Raw genomic sequence first — 21,738 nt, 5'->3', positions numbered from 1 at the left:
ACAGGGAGTACAGGAGGGGACTAAGCACGCACCCCTAAGGATCCCCTGTGTTAAGGAAGAGCGTGGCAGATGTGTTGCTGCCTACCCTTACCACCTGGGGCCGGCCCGTCAGGGAGTCCAGAAACAAGTTGCAGAGGGAGGTGTTTAGTCCCAGGTGGTAAGTTTAGTGATGAGCTTTGAGGGCACTATGGTGTTGAATGCTGAGCTGTAGTCAATGAACAGCATTCTCACGTAGATGTTCCTTTTGTCCAGGTGGGAAAGGGCAGTGTGGAGTGCAATAGAGATTGCGTCATCTGTTGATTTGTTGGGAGCGGTATGCGAATTGGAGTGAGTCTAGGGTTTCTGGGGTGATTGTGTTGATGTGAGCCATGACCAGCCTTTCAAAGCACTTCATGGCTGCAGACGTGAGTGCTACGGGTCAGTAGTCATTTAGGCAGGTTACCTTGGCGTTCTTGGGCACAGGGACTATGGTGGTCTGCTTGAAACATGTAGGTATTACAGACTCGGTCAGGGAGAGGTTGAATGCTCTGAATACACGTCCTGATAATCCATCTGGCACTGAGGCTTTGTGAATGTTGACCTGTTTAAAGGGCTTACTCACATCGGCTACGGAGAGCGTGATCACACAGTTGTCTGGAACAGCTGGTGCTCTCATGCATGCTTCCATGTTGCTTGCCTCGAAGCGAGCATAGAAATATTTTAGCTCGTCTGGTAGGCTTGTGTCATTGGGCAGCTCGTGACTGGGCTTCTCTTTGTAATCCATAATAGTTTGCAAGCCCTGCCATATCCGACGAGCGTCAGCGGCGGTGTAGTAGGACTCAATCTTAGTCCTGTATTGACGCTTTGCCAGTTTGATGGTTTGTCGGAGGGTATAGCGGGATTTCTTATCAGCGTCCGGATTAGTGTCCCTCTCCTTGAAAGCGGCAGCTCTAGCTTTTAGCTCAGCGGATGTTGCCTGCAGTCCATGGCTTCTGGTTGGGATATGTACAGTACATATGGTCACTGTTGGGAAGATGTCATTGATGAAGCCGGTGACTGATGTGGTATACTCTTCAATGCCATTGGATGAATTTCGGAAAATATTCCAGTCTGCGCTAGCAAAACAGTCCTGTAGCTTAGCATCTGTGCATCTGACCACTTCCGTATTGAGCGAGTCACTGGTACTTCCTGCTGTAGTTTTTGCTTGTAAGTAGGAATCGGGAGGATATAATTATGGTCAGATTTGCCAAATGGAGAACGAGGGAGAGCTTTGTACGCTTCTCTGTGTGTGGAGTAAAGGTGGTCTCGAGTTATTTTTCCCTCTGGTTGCACATGGCATGTTGGTATAAATTAGGTCAAACTAAGAGTCGGCAGTTGTGCTATATTTCATACTCTTTGATTATATTGTCTTTGATTTACCCCATGGCCAATTGAAATGAAATGGAGACAGTGAATGGTCATAGATAATACAATGATTCGACCAGATTCTATTCTTTATTTCTCAATCTTTTGTAACTAGCTGGATTCTCTTCTGGATATGAGATCTATGCCATTTTTAATCTTCAAATTATTATGTAATGGATTTCATTCCACAGATTAGTCAGTTCATAACCCCTGCTACTCTTTAATTATACAGTATATGGACCATAGACTTGTGTATTGTGGGGCCTAGTAAACAAACAGTGTCAAGTATGTGATTATACCACTGGAGGGTTCAGCTGCAGATGAAGACACCACTCATTTGTGCGTCATGAACAGTCAGTGCATTTTATTTTCCATCACAGTACAAAAATAAATTAAAGTAAGCAGAAACAAACTGAGAAAGGTTAGATTCGAGCAATGTCTTTTTTGTCTTTTTCAAAATAACATATTTGAACAGCTCTAATTACCCCCCCCCCCCCCCCCCCCCCCCCCGGCCAATCACGTCCCAGTAGTCTATCAGTGTAGAGTATCCTCTTTTCCACTTCCTCTTTGTCATAAGAAAACAAAATTCACACATTCTTCTGTACAAATAAATTCTCACACACTTGCGCTCACATGCATCATTGAAATGCTCCCCTTTTTTATGTTCTTTAACACCCTTTTTTTGTTCTACAAAGTACGCAACAAGATACAGAAAAAAGAAGTCGACTGAAATGTTCAAACATATCACTTTTTTTCTCTCTTTTTTTTTTTTGTAAGGTTTTTCCAAGTCTTTCAAACAACTAGTCAGAGATGCAAGTGGCAAAAAATGGCACATTTTAGTGAGTTGGGGCGAGTGAACAGAGAGAGGGTCAAGATTCCCCTGCTTTTGACCCCTTACCCCAATGCCCTGCTTTTTCCCCAGAGCAGTAGAACATCCAAAGTGTGTGTCCCTCCTACTGCGCAACACACAACAACCCATTTCCCATTGCAAGGCACAATGCCACGGGAACTGCTCCACAACCATGTCCATTTGCACCATACATTTTTCTCTTTGACTCCCACTGATACAGCAGAGGAGAGAGATATTTCATTTGTCAACCAACAGTCCCCAAGAACAACCTTTATCACATGACAGAAGAGAATAGCCTTTTGTGGGCATGGAAAAGACATACAAATGAAAATGATATTTATTCGCTGCATATGACTGGAACCATTTTGCATTTCTCGAAAGAAATGTGAGAATCACCTACTGAAAGAAAGCATGCGGAATTTCTCACTGTTGAGGTGAAAAAAATCTGGCAAATACTACTTTTTATTCGCTTGTTTTATGTGCATTATTTTCATTTGTTTGTTTTTTTTCCCCCAAGGTCCAGTTAAGTCTCTGTACTATATACTATAGAAAACGTATTCCTGTTAATCTGTCGATTCAATTCGACGGATCTCTTGCAACATATATCAGCGGTTGACAGAAAAACCTACCACCTCCCTTTATCTTAGTTATTGGAGATGAAGGTGCTATCAGTTCTATAATCTTTTCTAGCCTCTACAATTCTTCAATGCAAATGATAGCCATGTATCTTGACTGCTCCGTAAGCTCTCATGTAGATGTAGTCCAGGTTGCCATGGTGTTCCTATTTCCCTCTATGCTCTTCCATTTATCCTAGTGGCTTCAGCTGATTTGAAAACCTGATTATCTCCATGGAGGTCAACTAGAATCTAACCTGACCATGGCCTCATGTCCTCCCCAGCTGAATACATTGTTGTCTTAGATTTGATTAATATTGGCATGGAGAGATTACTACAGGGGAGGCTGCCTGTAGATTTCTCGGCTGTGCCTCTTGAGTGGTTTTGAGTGAAATGCCCTGCCATTGGCTGATGGTTATGTTGTCTTGTTGATATGTCGAGCTGGATGGTGTGTTGGGTTTGGCATTGCTCTGTGCCCAGGGTTCTAAGGGTTCTAGGGGTGCTAAAGGTTCTAAGGGGTTTTGTCTTTACTCAAGGTCTCTCTGATGTGTTGGTTACTTTGTCGATGGTCAGATTTTTATTGGTTGTTAATCTAGGGCTAATCTATAGCTTATTCCATGGAACATTCATTTACAACAACCATCAATCTTCATTCCCACCATATCCTGTTATTTGAAATAGACCAATTGATCATTCATTCATGATCTTTTGATTACAAGCGATGTGCCAAGAGAACATAAAATTACAATAAATTAAGTTCACTCAACATTTGGACATCTTTCACTGTGTTTTCAGACCTACAGGATTTTCATCAAAGATATGGCACTAGTTAAACATTTGTTAATGCTGAATTTCTCATAGCACAATATGGACCTTCATTCCAAGGTGTTTTTAGACACAACCTCCAGACAAAAGTACAAAAGAATTCCTTGGTAAACAAATAGCCTATTTAAGCAAGCATAGCTAAATAAACTAGTTCTCACTTTGTTCACAGCATTCTCTAATGCAGATGCAGTTAAGTCATACCTGCCCTCCAAAATTGCATGGCACACGTGCATTAGGCTATTGTTTCTAAGTAAAAAAAAAAGAAAAAGCACAATAAATAAGCCTCCCTGGGCTTGAGCTTTTGAACATCCATTAATTTTTTTCTGAGATGAAAATAAAGTAGGTCTTTCTTAACACGTAGTGTGACCATCAAGTGTTGTGTCTTTAGGTTGTACTGTAATTCCTCATGTCCTGTTGTGTTGTGGTCAAAAAAATCCCACAATGCAATGCAGGCTTTTTTTCCAAGTCCTTCTGAACCAATCTTTCTCCACCAAACCCCTCTCGCCAAGTCACAAACAATAAACGCACAACAACATGAATCTGCATCGGTGGCCCCACTTTTCCTTTCAGGTCAAATAATGTTTACACTGCAGCAGAACTGGGTGTTCACTTCAGAGTCTAAAGAACCAGGGTTGCAGCTTGTCTGTTTATCCATGATGTGAGTAGTAGCCCAGTCACACAATAGGCAGTGCATCTCAGACAGTCAGCAGGTGGCTGGCCTCAGTCCTCTACACATTCATAGCTGCAGATTTGTGTTCCTTTTCTATATTTTTTTTTTAATGTGTATTGTTGTTGGTTTTGTATTTTTCATTGTCTTTATATACATGTACGTAAACAGAGGATGTACCCAAGTCTGGCATTTTTTTTAGGTGTCAAAAAGCTTTCATTCTTAGGTGCAGTGAAAATACAATCCTCTTTCCTTTTGAAAAACATTAGTTGGTTTTAAGAAAAATTGAGATAAATAATATTTTTACCATAAAATGTAATTTGTTTTTAATCAAACTGTGTTCTCATGTCCCTCTTCCAGTGAACTGTTGTAATGTTAGCTGTTAAACATGCTTATAATCAAAAACTTTTTGGGTATATCTATGCCAAATTTACCCTTATATCAACCCGAAAAATGAATCTCTTCCCATCAAAACTGCCCTCTTCCTACTCCCTCAATCAATCCCCCTCCCCCATGTTGAAATGCCAGACTGGAGTAGGCCCCTGCCCCCTCCCCGGCCCGTCTCCCCAGGGCCCTCACCGGTCCAGACCAATGAGCAAGCGGCTCCTCTCCTCCTCCTTCTGGCTTTCGTTCTTCAGGTCGGCAAACACCTGGGTGAAGTAGTGCGGGTCCGAGTTGATCTGAAGCATCTTAGCGCTCATCAGGTTGATGATGGACAGGCAGCGGTCCCAGAAGATGTCCCTGGAGCTCTCTACCAGGAAGGGTTTCAGTGGGTAGGAGATCTCGTTGCCCATGTAGGAGTAGGACAGGTAGAGGCAGGTGAGCAGCACGGCCTGCAGCTCATGTTCGTTTGCCACCTCAGAGGAGACCACATCGCGGCACAGCATGTAGACAAACACCACGTTGGCCGGGGTGATGAACCCCTGGTCTTGCCAGCCCTGGAGGAGCAGCGAGCGGTCCACGCTCCGCAGCCACAGGACCGGGTCGGTGGGACACATGTGCTTTAGTCTGTAGCAGCGCCGGCACAGGAACTCACCCAGGCAGCGCAGCAGCTCGCTGGTGGAGGCCTGGACGATCACCCTCTTGGGCGTGCCGGGGGCCGCATTGGAGTTGGTCAGGGGGGCCTTCTTGACCGACGAGACAGCGTTGTTGGAGCTCTTGACGAGGGCTGGGGAGCTCTGGTCCTGGGTGAAAGTGGACAGGTTGGCGCAGGACTGAGACTTCTTCAGGTTCTCATTGTTGAGATGGGTCACATTATTCTGATAGGTGGTGTTGGGCTGCACCTTCTTGGAGCCCTTTTTCTTGGCTGATACTGCCACAATGCGCTTCCATGGCAGAACGTTGATGAGCGAGTGACGCTTCAGGTTCTTGTCTTTGGCATTCTTGCTATTCTGAACAGCTGTGTAGTGGCCCACCGTGGCTGGCCCATCTTCGAAGAGGGACGCCTTCCTGTAGCTGGGAGAGAGAGACAGAACGGTTCCCATGGTGACCGAGTAGCAGTTTTGTTAGTGGATGACAGACCAGAGAGAATGGCAGGGGAGATCCTGAGGGCCTCAATGCTTCTGAGCTGGGAGACCCTGGCTACAAGCGTGGGTTCCTCTCAGGCATCTAATGCCACGGTAGGTCCTGATAGGAAGGTACGTGCTGGATGGATTAGGAGTTGATCTGAGCAGATTCTCTCTGGGCACTTAGCTCTTCTTCTCAGCTAGGTCAATAGTACCTGTGGAAAAAAAATGCATGGCTTCAGTATCTAGTAGTTACATGTTCCCACTTTCATTGTATCATTGACATTAAGGTTGTGTGTACATAATTTTGACGTTGAGAATCAGATATCTCGGCTGTGATTGCGATATTGATTTTACATTAAAAAAACGAAGATATTTCAATATTTCTTATTAATTGAAGATAAAGATGGATTGTTTGGCGACAAGCATTGATTTCAAATCTGATATGGTTGTGTAAATCGGCTGCTGTCCTAGGTCCTGAAATCAAGCGTCTGCGTTGTCCTAATAAAGGAGCATGTCATGAAAGGATGCTGTGAATGCTATGTTGAGATATCTTGCTTGTCTCTAATAATTCACAGGAATTACCAAAACGTTCAGACATGCTTTCATAAATGTGTACACAGTAAATTCTATATCGACAAGTGCTCGGTCATCCACATTGAATAGTCTAATTAGCTGTACTGATTTGAAGTTTAAAAAGATAGGTGAATGTAGGGCCTATGCCAGGGAATATTATGTCTTAGCACTCAGCAAATCAGACAACAATGACAACAAGCTGGTTGAGGCAACAACACTGCTTGCTTCCTGACTATCCGCATGGTAAACCGATGTAAAAACATTTCTAGACCTTTAAAACAAATCTAACAGCCGCCCAATTTACAGCAACGTTTACCGTGGTCTCTCACATTCAATTCCTGTTGAATTGAAATCGAAAGCAGGTTAGCTACTTTCAATCAGATTTCCCCTAAACTATTGATTCCGATTATAAAAAGATCACATCTGGCTCATCAATTGTTGATTAAGGCATGCACGCACATCTTTCAGCCCATATCAAATGTATCTTCTAAGAATAATGCTTTGCTCGAAGCTCACATCAGGATTTACATGAACATAATTTCATTGATTGAAGCCTAACGAAGGATGCATTCCTGCTCATATAGTTGGCTAGCACCTTCTATTTCAAATGGAAACCTGAAATGTAAACACCTTTATGTGAAGGTCGCCTTTGATAGCCTAAATCATCCACTTTTAAAACGAGGTTTGCAATATCATCCGAATGTAAACGAATTACTGCGATGCACTATGTTGTATAACAACATTTACATCTTTAGGCTAGACTAATAATGTGTCTACAGCTCATGATGTGCGTTGAGATTTTTTTTTAGATTCAGCCATAACCAAAACAGCCACAAAAAAACTTTCAAGCAGGCTAGTCGAGTTGTTAGAAAATCTAAAATATGTTTTGCTATTTTACGTGTTAATTGAAAGATCAAGAGAGTTTGTTTAGCGGCCAGCTTTGATTCCAAGGCTGTTATGTGGTTGTGTACATAGGCTGCTGTCCATGGTTCTGAAATGAGCGTCCGCTTGCTAATAAAGGTGCAGAATTCCAACTAACCGCTTTGACATGAGTCATGTTTATTATGGTGCATATGGGTAGCCTCGTGTTATGCAAAGTGTTATACAAGGAAATATAGAATAGCTTAAAATCTAGCAGCATAGCCAATTCTTCTCAGTGACGTGTCGCCTATATTCTTACATTTTGATGTTTACAATAATTCAGCAGGTTATCCTTCAAAATAGGTCACGATATTAGACACAATATAAAATAATATAGAAATATTATACTTACTTGAGATTTTTCCTCCAGTCAATTAAAAAAATTATAGCACTGCAGTGATGGCTTCTTTAACAGTAACGGTTAATTCCTTTGATATGGTGCACATCAAGGTGAAACCTTATTAACCATCTTGGAAAATGCGGTTGAAAAACATAACACCGTACAATCCAAGAAAAGAAAAGGCGTTAATCAAGCCAGAATATCCCCACACCTTGACATAGTAAAGGAATCGCCAGTCTCTCTGCTGCGCAGGCGGTAGGTAGGCAACTGTGGAACGGATGCTGATATGAAGATGTGCGTTTGGTCCTCACCGCAAGAGATACGGGTTCGAGGCTTTCTTTGCGCTCTCACTAGCTTGTGGCTAGTGAAAGGATGGCTGGTGTAAAAAAAGGAGAAAGGCAGTGTTCGGGCGCCGCTCTGTGCTCTGTCCGTGGAGCTGTAATTTGCAGCTGTGTGTGGCTGCAGTCACAAAGGCTGTTTGTAATAGGTGAATTACCCTATCTATCTTGTAGCCTATATTCACTAGTGTTTTAGTGTGTAGTGCGCTGTCCATTTATTTTGCTGATACAGCGCAGCGGAGATAGGCTACATGCAGATTTGCAACTCTGCCCCATCACAACAAACATTGAACTCAAAGCACAATGCACTCAATGAACTGAAATCAATTTCTTGAAAAACAATTAATGGTTTTCAGCATGTAGACTAGGGTTGTTTCAATCACACAATACAAGTAGGCCTAGCCAATAAATAAATGTCCACATGGAAACTATTTGTATTTACTAATAACCTACATGTTCGATCGCATCTAAGCTATTAAAACGAGGGGCATACATAACAACGTAGCTTAGGGATAACCTGATATTTAAAAAAAAACACATGTATTTAGGCCATTTATTTGAAATTGTGCAGGATGAAATCTCTTCTGATGCACCATCCCGTTTTTAAGTGTCTAGCTGTCATTGTACAGAACTAATAGGGATGTATTAATTTACCATAACATCCTACCCTTTTAATAAACACATGATCCAGCAAATTCCTATAGTCTATCATCCAGCTCAATTTTCACTTATTTCAAGAATAGACCACTTTGGAATAAATAGGCCTGTAGGCCTACAGTAAATTATGAATGGTGGTCTTAAGTAAAATGATCATGACATTTTGCTACAATTTATTTGATAAGATGAGTCAGCATGACAAAATAGGAACATTGTGCTATAATGTATATCAACTGGTTAATGTAAAATACTGAACTACAATCCCCAGAAAGTATATTTGGCTCCCTCTCGTGATGTATCTGGGTAGCTCATTTACGTATTTCCTATCGCATTCTTGACTTGTAGGCAGGCAGCATTTGAATAGGTAAGATGGCGGCTGCGGCAGTGGTTGAGTTTCAGAGAGCTCAGTCTCTTATTAGCACGGATCGTAACGCCTCTATTGATATTCTACATTCTATTGGTAAGTGATGTTTGTAGGCGTTCAGACGAGAAAGACTCGTCTTATTTTTGCATTTCTTCTTCATTTAAGTCATCGCAAAGGCAGTTTTATACACTGACAAGAGCCGGTTTGTGTGTCGTGCTGACTCACTGTAGAATCGTGGGGTTGCTAGCTAGCTAGCTAGGTAGTCCCTGGATGGCTAGCTAGCTAGCTAGGCCATGATGAACTGACAAGAGACGTTAACTAGCTAACTATTGCTGTCTTTATGAAACAGTATCGCAATACAATTCAACGTTACTATTTATCTAACGTTAGTCAAGTACCCTATGTTATAGCTAGTTAGCCAGCCAGCTAGCTAGTTTGCTAACCAATATCCATTCAATTCTCAAGTTCATTGATGTAGCTATGTCATTTTGGTGTTTACAATATAGCTTCCTATATGCTCTAAAATGACAGCTAACTTAGCTAGGTAGCTTGCTAATATTACCAAATTAACAGTGAGATCAAGTTCACTGTTCATTAAGTTAACTTAGTTCTCGTTAGTTAACGGTTAGCTAGCTAGATAACTAGCTTTTGTTGACAGTTCTGTAGCTAGTTTTGTACTAGCATGTGGCTGTCCAAAAAATTGCCTTAGTCACAGGGCCTCAGTTAGCTGTTGACTTGTTAGCCTCGTTGATCCATATAAACAGTAACTCGGAAAGACTATAAGGAACACAAACAATAGTTTAGAATAGGAGACTGACTATTTAACATACACTGACAATGTGAATCATTGCATTATTTTCCTTGTCCACACAGTGAGGAGAAATATCCAGGACAGTGATGAAGAATCCGTTCGGGTTAAAGAACAGAGCATCCTGGAGCTGGGGTCACTCCTGGCCAAAACAGGACAGGCTGCAGGTGAGACTCAAAACTATTGCCTGGCTGTTGAACTTGAGGAACTTGGTGGTGATTCATCCAGTAACTGCACAATGATTCACTGTATGTGCCATTGCCTAACTGTTCTGTAGTACACTGGTTCCCAACCTTTTTCGGAGGTTACTGTCCCACCAACTGAATTTTTTTCTGCCCGGACGGTACCCCTGAACAATCACCTTGTGCAATTTACCAGTAAGCCTATGCTCTTATGATTCTTCTCAAGGTAGGTAGCCAAGCAGGTAGCCTAGTGGTTAGAGCGTTGGGCCATTAACTGAAAGGTTGGTGGATCGAATCCCCGATGCTGACAAGGTAAAAATCTGTTGTTCTGCTCCTGTACAAGGCATTTAACCCACTGTTTCTAGGTCGTCATTGTAAATAAGAATTTGTTCTTTACTGTCTTTCCTAGTTAAATAAAGGTTAAATAAAACAATTCAAGTATCCACTGTGGATAGGCCAAGTACGCTGGGGTCCTAGTACCCCTTGGTTGGGAACCACTGCTGTAGTACACAAGAACTGCTTATTATGAAGCTACCGTCACTCGTTTGACAGTAGACAACAGAACCTTGGCTTATTGAGTAGACAAGATATGCTTACTGTTGCTATTCATTTAGCCCTATTTTCTGCTGTGGTGATTCTTCCAGAGTTGGGAGGTCTGCTGAAGTTTGTGCGGCCATTCCTCATCTCCATCAGTAAGGCCAAGGCGGCCCGGCTGGTCCGCTCCCTGCTGGACCTCTTCCTGGACATGGAGGCAGCCACAGGCCAGGAGGTGGATCTGTGTCTGGAATGCATTGAGTGGGCCAAGGTGGAGAAGAGGACCTTCCTCAGGCAGGCTCTGGAGGTAATCTGGCCTGGGAGTCTTCTTCACCTAGAAGACAAGCTATTGTACCTATACTCTGATGTTTTAGTTTGGAGACTGAAATTCATGTAGTTATTTTCAACACATCCCTACCACCCCAGAGTGATATGATTAATATTTTTACACTATACTGTGAGTGTTGCAATGTCACATTTCTCTTCCCCTTTCTCCAGGCCCGCCTGATTTCACTCTATTTTGACACCAAAAGATACCAGGAGGCCTTGGCGCTTGGTGAGTGACAGCTCCATTTGAATGGACTGACAATATTATCCCTGCTAAATGAGCTTAGCATCTGTCTGAGCAGTGAGGGCTAAGAATTGTGCAATGCTTGGATATGTTTACCCATAGCTTTGTGATGGTGAGTCAAACAATTTGAGTCATGACGACATTGAACTTTGATATTCCTCAACACCAGGGTTGTGGACCACATACTGTATACAGAAGCTGTGGTATCTCCACTGTAAGGCACTTTAGATAAGTGTCTTCTAAATTATCATTAGATTGTTTCTCTGGTGTTCAGGCACCCAGTTGCTCCATGAGCTGAAGAAGATGGACGACAAGGCGCTGCTGGTGGAGGTGCAGCTGCAGGAGAGCAAGACGTACCACGCGCTTAGTAACCTGCCCAAGGCCCGCGCCGCCCTCACCTCCGCCCGCACCACGGCCAATGGAATCTACTGTCCCCCCAAACTGCAGGCCGCCCTGGACATGATGTCAGGTCAGTCCCAGTGAACGAGCCTCCATCCAAAGCCTCCCTACAGTGTTCCTCAATGTGTTTTGTTCAACTGATCAAATCTATGGAACTGTAAATCAATCAGTAAGAGGGCTTATGTGCACAGTGTTTATCCATTTACCAGACATTTCAACGAGTCATTAATCAGGTTTCCATCCAGACTTTTTATGAGTGAAGTACATATTGGATAAAAAATGTCACGACAGGCCTGGTGGAAACAGACAATATTTCTGTAAGCTTTCCAAATGTCGACAAAACAAAATACGCTAGACAAGGTGGGATCTTTTTGTGTCAGTAAAATTAATTAACGTGAGAAATGGAGGTGGAAATGCTATAATAACTATCATATCGAAGTAACCTTGTAGTCGCGCGATATGTTGTTTGTGTGGACTTCCCAGTAAGACTAAGGAAAACATTCAGGCTACAGATGAAATAAGTTATGAACTTCACAGGTTGGTGAAAGTGCACAGTGATTAGTTTGATGCTCCTTTTCAATAAATATTCAGGGTCTAATTCTGGTGACATAATGATTGATGCTTAGTGCGGCAGGTAGCCTAGCGGTTAGAGCATTGGGCCAGAAACTGAAAGGTTGCTGGTTCGAATACCCGACAAGGTGAAAAATCGGTCTGTGCCCTTGAGCAAGGCACTTAATTAACCCTGATTTACTCCAGGTGCGCTGTACTACTATGGCTGACCCTGTAAAACAACACATTTCATTGTATCTATCTGGTGTATCTGACAAAACATTTATATTTATTTGGCTGCCATAAACAAATAAAACCTCACTCTTTTGTCAATAATAATCTCATGTAGTAGGCTATGTTCTACTGTATCTGCGAGCTGTTGGCTAGAACGCACGTGCCAAGATCAGGGTGGGCATATTAAATTGTAAAGTATTTTGTCTGTGGTATCTTTATGTTTTGGGCCCCAGTAAGACTAGCTGTTACTAGTGGGGATCCTAATAAATACATAAAACATGACATTTTTCGAACAAAACCATCAGTAGAGTTTAAAATGCAACAAACCCATTTAAATTGTATTTTTTATTCAGTACATGGAAATTTAACAGCAAAAGTTATTTTTGTGTGCACTACGTCATCACCCACAGCCTTTTCTCGTCAAGTTCATTTGATGGAAACACATCTCTGGTGGGAAAATGCTCATTCTATTGATGCAGATTTGAGAATATTCACATGAAAATCTGTTGCTAATTGGATGGAAAACTAGCTACTGTCTTTTGTAACACCCAATATTAGTTTACTGATTCAAATGAAGAAGAGCTGTGTATTGAGGTGGAAAAGTGCCATGCTTAGTGTGAATGACTCACCATGCTTCCTCCCCTGCAGGGATCGTCCACGCGGCTTCGGAGAAGGACTGGAAGACTGCCTACTCCTACTTCTTTGAGGCCTTTGAGGGCTACGACTCCATCGACCACCCTAAAGCCATCACCGGTCTCAAATACATGCTGCTCTGCAAGATCATGCTCAGCCTGTAAGTGATACTACCTCCTAGCTGTGTTGCAATGATATGAAGCATACAGGTATGGCTTGGGGCAGCTTTGATGTGTTTCGACTTGGTTGACCCTCTGTTGCTGTTCTCTTTCAGACCAGAAGAGGTGCAGTCCCTGATTAGCGGAAAACTGGCCCTGCGGCATGCGGGCCGACAAGTAAGAACCCTCGATTTTTGTGGGGGGCAGTTGGGCGGTCTTTCTCAATTTGCATTGTGTAATACGTTTAAATTGGTTGGTACCTGGCTGACCGTGGTCGCTTCCTCCCTCACTCTGTAGACGGATGCACTGAAATGCGTTGCACAAGCCAGCAAGAACAGATCATTAGCCGACTTTGAAAAGGTAAGACCTTCCTTTAGCCCTCATTGTTGCTGCTATGTTTGTTTCTCTGAGGATCTCTATTGTGCCAGGCCCATTTGTATCCTCCCTTCTAACCCTCTTCTCTTTCTCTCCTCCTATTCCTCCCTTTATCTTTCTAGGCCCTTACGGAATACAAAGCAGAGTTGAGGGACGACCCCATCATCAGAACCCACCTGGCCACGCTGTATGACAACCTGCTGGAAGGGAACCTTATCCGTGTCATCGAACCCTTCTCCAGAGTACAGGTACAGCACGTTCATCCGGGTACCGTTAATATTGCTTGCTTTCTTTTTAGATAAGGCTAACCACCCCTAAATCGTAATCCTTTATGGCGTTTTTTCCAGATTGAACACATATCAGGTCTCATCAAACTTTCAAAGGTAATGGTGGTTTCTTCTTTAATATCTTCATATTTGAAGTATTCAGTCCTGTGGTACAAGATTGACACATCGGAAGTCTTCTATCCCGTGAAACATGTACAGCTCTCAATGTTGTCAGTAATCAGTGGATATGTTTAATTTCCCTCAGGCGGATGTCGAGAGGAAATTGTCACAGATGATCCTGGACAAGAAGTTTCATGGTAATTTGCCATTTTGGTTGGTACACGCCTGGCATAAACGACTGTATCATACCTCTACTTGTGTTACGCTTCTTTTGTTCAGTGAAATGTAAATGTAGTCTAAAATGCCTGTATGACTAATTATAGGGATCCTGGACCAAGGCGAGGGTGTCTTGATCATATTTGACGAGCCACCTGTTGACAAGACTTATGGCGCGGCCCTGGAAACTATTCAGAACATGAGCAAAGTTGTGGACTCGCTTTACAACAAAGCGAAGAAGCTAACATAGGTAGGGCTCCTCGAGAGAGAGACACATGTCACATGTTCTGTCAGATTGCACAACTCACTGCATCCTTTCAAACAGCAAATTAATACTTTTTAAACCACTGTGCTTACTTGTAGATCTTGTGTCTTTCTCGTCCTCAGAACAAATGGCGAGACCACAGTGGCGGATGTGTGTGTGACCAGCGTGTGTAACATTTTAAGAAAGGGACAAGGGAGAGTGACAAAACAACAAGTCCCACAACAAACTGCAACAAAAACAGGATTCCCAGTTCCCCCTCATGAAAGTTCCCCCTCAATGGACAATTTCATTATCTCTTCTCTTTTTTTGTTTTTTTGTTGTTCTTTTAGGATTCTGTTAAAATCTCATCGGCCACAGCAGGCCATCAGGGAATATTGTACAACCACAATAAAATATTAAGATAAATACACGTTTATCTCCTGTAGAATAAAGATTGGGCTTATAAAGCCTCCAGCTGACTCCGTTACCACCCACGAAGGTGCAATATCGACCACAAGCGAGCGCCACCAATCCCGCTTCTTTTACATGCAGGGACAAGGCTTTTGGTCAAGGCGGTCTCTTTTTTTCCCCCCTCTCTGTTCATATCTTTCTAAAGCACATGGTTTTTAGCTAGTTGAAGGTAGGTTAGAAAATATTGGGATATCCCGGCAGTAACATTTGGTCAAAGAGCTCCCTCTAGCTCTTGCTCTTCTCATCATATCCATGCCAACAGTCAGTCCAAATCCCCTTCATGACATTTCAAATGATTGTCAACCTCACTTCATTCGGGTTGCGTTTGTTTTGTAACTAAAATAAATTGGCTGACACTATTTGTCCCCTTCTTAATTAAGTACATAGAGCAGAATGGATGCCATTTCACAATGCCAGTGGCCCCTTTTCGGTCCTCTGCTTTGCCTCAACGTTTGGCTGCAACATAATTTAGGGGTGCAGAAATTTGAGATTTATTGATTTGCCTCTGAGCGTCTGTCTGAACCCAAGTGAACGATTATCCATTGTTATTGCCTAGCCCTAGTGTGGTATGCTAGTAACCAAACAACAATTGTTTCGTTTCATTTGTCATTTTCAAAAATAAATATTTTGTATTTTTAAGGATTTTGTCTGCCTCTTGGGAAAAATATCACTGACCTTGGTCAAGTTCAATTGGGCCATTTTAGCCCTCTGATGTGCTCTTGTGCTGAGGTAATAGGGGTAGGATGTTGGGTGCCCGTTGTTGGATAACTGACTTCAGTTGATTTAGATTCCAGTGTCGAAATTAAGGTCTAATAGACCAAGGCCTTGGAAGTAAATGTCTGCTGGGACTAGCAGCTTCAACTGGGTGGTGAATAATGAATTCCTCCTAGTTGCTTACTGGGTAGGAAGGAGACTGTAAAATTAAAGGGAAGAGAAGTGTATGCAGTAAGAAGAGTCCCTGTCCAATCAACTCTGGGATTACCATGTTGTGAACTGCATTAGAGGGTTATGAATACTGTATAGGAGAACTGATGGCATTCTGTATTGTCTTTACTCCTGTTGGGCAAATGTTCCTGTGTTGGAAAATGGCCTCGTCCCAAAGGGCATTAAAACGCAATTTCAATGACAGCTTTGGATTGTTTTTTTTTTTTTTTTTTTTTTTACACAGATGTACAATGTAAACATTTTATGAACCTGTTTGTGAAATGAAACGTAGTCATTGAGTTGAAAAGGGAAGGTTTTGGATTCTGACATGGTGTTTATGCACTGGATAAGACCATGATATTCTGTTTTCGCTCAAGTCTTGGTTCAGACGGTTCATCATTACGTAGAGTTCATGACTTCTGTTTCTTGTGCACCAGAGTTCTCCAATATTAAAGTGCCATAAACTGCACTGAAGTGAAATCAAGCTTTTTCCCCTCTTGTTGTCAGTGAAACATTTCAGTGTTTCATTATGTTGACAAAAAGCACAGCCATTAAACACTTTCACTAGTGGAAGTCCCATTTCAAGGATGTCCACATCTCTGTTTATCTGTTACATAGGGCCTAAATGTGTAAATCCATTAATTTTGAGACAAACTATTTTGCCAATGTAATTTTAAACTAAAAGCTTGAGGTGAATAGATGTCATGTACATGTAGGTATAACATTGAGCAGAAACATGATGGATCTATTTTACTGTTTACAGAAAGTGTCCAACATTTTTATGAAAAATTCAGTAGATATAACACATCTACCTTGGCCCCTCAAAAGCAACTTTTGTGTATTTTTATTTTTAAATGTATATTTGACAGGTATGTAATATAGCCCCTAAAAACATCCAACCTCATCACCCAGTTTTCCAAACCCAAAAAAGTATTGTTGCTTGTTTTGGATTTCTATACACATCGATATCAAATGTACAAACGGTTCTTGCTGACCAACAATTACCGAGTATATCTGATGTTCAGATGAGTTCAAAATAAATCTTTTTTTTCCAAAAATGTTTGAGTTCTCACTTATGTTTTAGTGTTTTGATGATTAGGATTAGTGATGATCAATGGATCAGCCTATTTGCAATAAGGTATTCACTTTTCCATTTGACTTTTCTCTGACCATTTGTATACTGTACTTGCAAACTTGGAAATTCACATTATTGAAAGAGGGGGTGTGGTAGTTACGTGATCATGCCCGAGAAGCCGTGTTTGTTGGATATATTGGCACCGGTGTTGTTCGGCAAACCGTGCCAATATATCCAACAAACACCGGCTTCGAGAGCATTTTCACTTTTATACAACGGGTTACCAACATATTCAAATTATGATCGAGATATTTTAATTAAAACCGTTATTTTGGTTGATGTATTCGTACTATTTCATCCTTCCACAAGGTTTAGTCCCGACACTAATATAGGGTTGCTAGTGACGCGTCCCAATCGTTCGTTCTTTTTGTTCAATTGTCATACTGACTGGCAACGTTCTTATCCCTTGCTTGCTAGCTAGCCAACTACGGCTAATTTACAGTCACGTCAAAAAGTGCAGCCAGAATAACCGCAAAGTTTTTTTAAGCTCTTTTCGTCTCGTCTTGTTTACACATATGAATATTACACGTCTGACATTTATTTGGAGACATCCATAACAATGAGCTAATGAGGTACGATTTCGCCTGGCATAGAAAATGTGCTCTCTCGTTAGGACACTGTTGTTCAGAGGAGCTAGCCAACAACACAGCTAACACAATCACTTCAAACTGAAGCTGGAAAGACTGCAAACTAGCTGCACTTCGTTTAGTTTGACCTGTTTTCAATTGACATTTCTCTGTACATATCCATAAAAATGATGCCAGCTGATTCATGATTTCGACTGGCTGAGAAACGCTGCCTGCCTGCTTCTCTCTCGTCCCGACCCCTACACTTTCATTACTATGGGACAGTTGTAGATATAATTTGAATGTTGAAACAATGTTGCAAATGTCGGCGAGACAGACAATAAGGTTTATACAAATTTCTGTTGAAAACAATGTTAGTCTAAAAGAAATGTGAGATAGTCTAGATGCTTTTTATAGTGGAGATCAAGTTTATAACTTCCCTGCCTAGGCTGATGAGACAGTGGATTGCGCATTCAGATGGAACAAAGTAAATAGCCATTTTAATGTCAGATTTAGCCAGTGGTAATTTGTGTATTATAAACTGGGTGGTTCGAGACCTGAATGCTGATTGGCTAACAGCCGTGGTATATCAGACCGTATACCACGGGTATAACAAAACATGTATTTTTACTGCTCTAATTACGTTGGTAACCAGTTTATAATAGCAATAAAGCAACTTGGTGGTTTGTGATATATGGCCAATATACCACGGCTAAGGACTGTGTCCAGGCACTCCGCTTTGCGCATAAGAACAGCCCTTAGCTGTGGTATATTGGCCATATACCACACCCCATCGGGCCTTATTGTTTAAATAGACACCAGTTGGGATGTGCTTTTAACCAATCAGCATTCATGCGCAACGCAGAGCACCTGGATATAGCCCTTAGCTGTGGTATACTGGCCATATATCACAATCCCCTGAGGTGCCTTATTGCTATTATAAACGGGTTACCAATGTAATTAGAACAGTAAAAAGTAAGGTTTTGTCATACGCATGGTATACTGTCTGATATACCACAGCTTTCAGCCCATCAGCATTCAGGGCTCGAACCAGCCAGTTTATAATGTACAATATATAGATTTTTGTTTGTGTGTGTTAAAAGCAGCTAATTATCAACAGATTAGATGGTCCCGTGTGGTCACGTGGTCCCGTGTGGCTCAGTTGGTAGAGCATGGCGCTTGCAACGCCAGGGTTGTGGGTTCAATTCCCACGGGGGGACCAGGGTTCAATTCCCACAGGGGGACCAGGATGAATATGTATTAACTTTCCAATTTGTAAGTCGCTCTGGATAAGAGCGTCTGCTAAATGACTTAAATGTAAAAATTAGATTGTTTAATTGTTCCTTATTAATGTGCACACCTGGGATAAATGCAGTGATGGAAAAAGTACCCAATTGTCATACTTGAGTAAAAGTACCTTAATAGAAAATGATTTAAGTAAAAGTGGAAGTCACCCAGTAAAATACTACTTGAGTAAAAGTTTTTAAGTATTTGGTTTTAAATATACTTAAGTATCAAAAGTAAATGTAATTGCTAAAATATACTTAAGTATCAAAAGTAAAAGTATAAATCACTTCACATTCCTTATACTAACAAACCAGATGAGATAATTCTATTATTTAACAAAAATAAAAATAAGGATAGCCATGTGCACACTCCAACACTCAGACATAATTTACAAGCTAAGCATTTGTTTTTAGTGAGTCAGTCAGATCAGAGGCAGTAGGGATGACCAGGGATGTTCTCTTGAGAAGTGCATGAATTGGACAATTTTCCTGTTCTGCTAAGCATTCGAAATGTAACAAGTACTTTTGGGTGTCAGGGAAAAGGTATGGAGTAAAAAGTACATTATTTTCTTTAGGAATGTAGTAAAAGTTGTCAAAAATGTCAATAGTAAAGTAGAGTACATATTCACCCCAAAATACTTAAGTAGTACTTGAAAGTAGTTTTACTTAAGCAATTTACACCACTGGATAAATGTACTTATTGTACCTGTGAATTACTGGCAAAGATGCCCAGTGGGTTTGTACAGAGAGGAAGAGGTGAAGCGAGAGGGATAACTGGGCCCAAAATCTGCATGTGGTGTTTCTTCTTTTTTTCTCACCAAGTGGTTTGTTTGTGTGAAGCTCAATTATAGTGTCGAATTTGGTCCCCAAAAATGAAATGGTTTATTTAATATGTGAGGCTTATTTGATCGAATATAAGTTCCGTAATGCTTAGGTTGTTAGGAATGCCCCGCTACAAAGTTTCTCCCTGCAGGCAGTCACTGAGTCTGAGGTGCTAGAGTAGCTCCTGAAACTTGACCCCAAAAAAACATCTGGGTCAGATGGTTTAGACCCTTTCTTCTTTAAGGTTGCTGCCCCTATCATCGCCAAGCCTATCTCTGACCTTTTTAACCTGTCTCTCCTTTCTGGGGAGGTTCCCATTGCTTGGAAGGCAGCCCCGGTTCGTCCTTTATTTAAAGGGGGAGATCAAGCTGATCCTAACTGTTATAGGCCTATTTCTATTTTGCCGTGTTTATCAAAAGTGTTGGAAAAATGTGTCAATTATCAACTGGCTGGCTTTCTTGATGTCTATAGTATTCTCTCTGGTATGCAATCTGGTTTCCGCTCAGGTTATGGATGTGCCACTGCAACCTTAAAGGTCCTCAATGATGTCACCATTGCCCTTGATTCTAAGCAATGTTGTGCTGATATTTTTATTGACTTGGCCATTCCATTTTTGTGGGCCGGCTAAGGAGTATTGGTGTCTCTGAGGGGTCTTTGGCTTGATTTGCTAACTACCTCTCTCAAAAAGTGCAGTGTATGAAGTCAGAAAACTGCTGTCTCAGCCACTGCCTGTCACCAAGGGAGTACCCCAAGGCTCAATCCTAGGCCCCACGCTCTTCTCAATTTACATCAACAACATAGCTCAGGCAGCAGGAAGCTCTCTCATCCATGTATATGCAGATGATGCAGTCTTATACTCAGCTGGCCCCTCCCCGGATTTTGTTTGAAATGCTCTACAAGAAAGCTTTCTTGGTGTCCAACAAGCTTTCTGTACTCTTAACCTTGTTCTGAACACCTCCAAAACAAAGGTAATGTGGTTTGGTAAGAAGAATGTGCCTCTCCCCACAGGTGTGATTACTACCTCTGAGCATGAGGTAGTCACCTCATCTTGGCAGTTTGGCTAGACAGTACACTGTCCTTCTCTCAGCACATATCAAAGCTGCAGGCTAAAGTTAAATCTAGACTTGGTTTCCTCGATCGTAATCGCTCCTCTTTCACCCCAGCTGCCAAACTAACCCTGATTCAGATGACCATCCTACCCATGCTAAATTACGGAGACATCATTTATAGATCAGCAGGTAAGGGTGCGCTCGAGCGCCTGGATGTTCTTTACCATTCTGCCATCAGATTTGCCACCAAATCTCCTTATAGGACACATTACTGCACTCTATACTCCTCTGTAAACTGGTCATCTCTGTATACCCATCGCAAGACCCACTGGTTGATGCTTATTTATAAAACCCTCTTAGGCCTCACTCCACCCTATCTGAGATATCTACTGCAGCCTTCATCCTCCACATACAACACCCGTTCTGCCAGGTTCCCGAAGCGCACACATCCCTGGGTCGCTCGTCTTTTCACTTTGCTGTAGCTAGTGACTGGAACAAGCTGCAACAAACCCTCAAACTTGACAGTTTTATCTCAATATCTTCATTCAAAGACTCAATCATGGACACTCTTACTGACAGTTGTGGCTGCTTTGTGTGATGTATTGTCTCTACCTTCTTGCCCTTTGTGCTGTTGTCTGTGCCCAATAATGATTGTACTATGTTTTGTGTTGCTGCCTTGCTATGTTGTTGTCTTAGGTCTATCTTTATGTAGTGTTGTGTTGTCTCTCTTGGCGTGATGTGTGTTTTGTCCTTTATTTATATGTTATTTATTCTTTTCTTTTTTTTAAATTTATCCCACCCACGTCTCCGTAGGAGGTCTTTTTCCTTTAGGTAGGCCATCATTGTAAATAATAATTTGTTCTTAACTGACTTGCCTAGTTAAATAAAGGTTAAATAAAAAAAATAAAAATGTACTGCTATAAATAGGACACGTGAATTCCCGACAACTTTGAAAAAAACGCACTTTATATCAGATTTGTGCCTTTTATGCAACACGTATCTGCCCCCTCATTGGCTAGAATGGTCCCACTTGATCTTGCCTCCCGACTTCCATTTTTATTTTATTTTTTTCATTGTTAGAGTGGCCACTTGAGTATCTGGTCAAAGATTTCGTTGCCAACGTGTACGTGATGACATCACTTCATAAGCAACGTCG

The 21,738-nt window shown here is 41.8% G+C and overlaps 2 protein-coding genes across 2 annotated transcripts; one reads left to right on the top strand and one right to left on the bottom strand.

Moving 5' to 3' along the window:
* Positions 1 to 1,879: 1,879 nt before the first annotated feature.
* Positions 1,880 to 8,165, bottom strand: LOC129843828 (cyclin-dependent kinase 5 activator 1-like). Its single transcript, XM_055912377.1, has 2 exons — positions 7,694 to 8,165; positions 1,880 to 6,059 (listed from the first exon to the last, which is right to left on the bottom strand). Exon 2 carries the CDS (start codon positions 5,821 to 5,823, stop codon positions 4,915 to 4,917), a length of 909 nt encoding a protein of 302 aa, XP_055768352.1. The 5' UTR covers positions 5,824 to 6,059; positions 7,694 to 8,165; the 3' UTR covers positions 1,880 to 4,914.
* Positions 8,166 to 9,015: 850 nt separating this feature from the next.
* LOC129843469 (26S proteasome non-ATPase regulatory subunit 11B-like) lies at positions 9,016 to 16,204 on the top strand. Its single transcript, XM_055912237.1, has 13 exons — positions 9,016 to 9,136; positions 9,914 to 10,015; positions 10,675 to 10,871; positions 11,063 to 11,120; positions 11,410 to 11,604; positions 12,966 to 13,110; positions 13,225 to 13,285; positions 13,406 to 13,468; positions 13,606 to 13,731; positions 13,831 to 13,866; positions 14,015 to 14,066; positions 14,193 to 14,335; positions 14,473 to 16,204. The coding sequence occupies exons 1-12, from the start codon at positions 9,046 to 9,048 to the stop codon at positions 14,333 to 14,335; spliced, it is 1,269 nt and encodes a 422-aa protein (XP_055768212.1). The 5' UTR covers positions 9,016 to 9,045; the 3' UTR covers positions 14,473 to 16,204.
* The last annotated feature ends 5,534 nt before the right edge of the window (positions 16,205 to 21,738 follow it).

The sequence above is a fragment of the Salvelinus fontinalis genome, chromosome 1, assembly GCF_029448725.1.
Source record: "Salvelinus fontinalis isolate EN_2023a chromosome 1, ASM2944872v1, whole genome shotgun sequence".
NCBI lineage: Eukaryota > Metazoa > Chordata > Actinopteri > Salmoniformes > Salmonidae > Salvelinus > Salvelinus fontinalis.
Note: the sequence above shows the minus strand (reverse complement) of the source record. Positions and strands in the feature narration are given on the sequence as shown.

What these genes read in the sequence shown, in the direction of transcription:
- LOC129843469 (XM_055912237.1), top strand. Translation starts at nt 9,046, where the DNA reads ATGGCGGCTGCGGCAGTGGTTGAGTTTCAGAGAGCTCAGTCTCTTATT. An exon ending in CCAGGAGGCCTTGGCGCTTG is followed by an intron (nt 11,121 to 11,409) that starts GTGAGTGACAGC and finishes TCTGGTGTTCAG; the next exon opens with GCACCCAGTTGCTCCATGAG. An exon ending in CATTAGCCGACTTTGAAAAG is followed by an intron (nt 13,469 to 13,605) that starts GTAAGACCTTCC and finishes TTATCTTTCTAG; the next exon opens with GCCCTTACGGAATACAAAGC.
- LOC129843828 (XM_055912377.1), bottom strand. Translation starts at nt 5,823, where the DNA reads ATGGGAACCGTTCTGTCTCTCTCTCCCAGCTACAGGAAGGCGTCCCTC.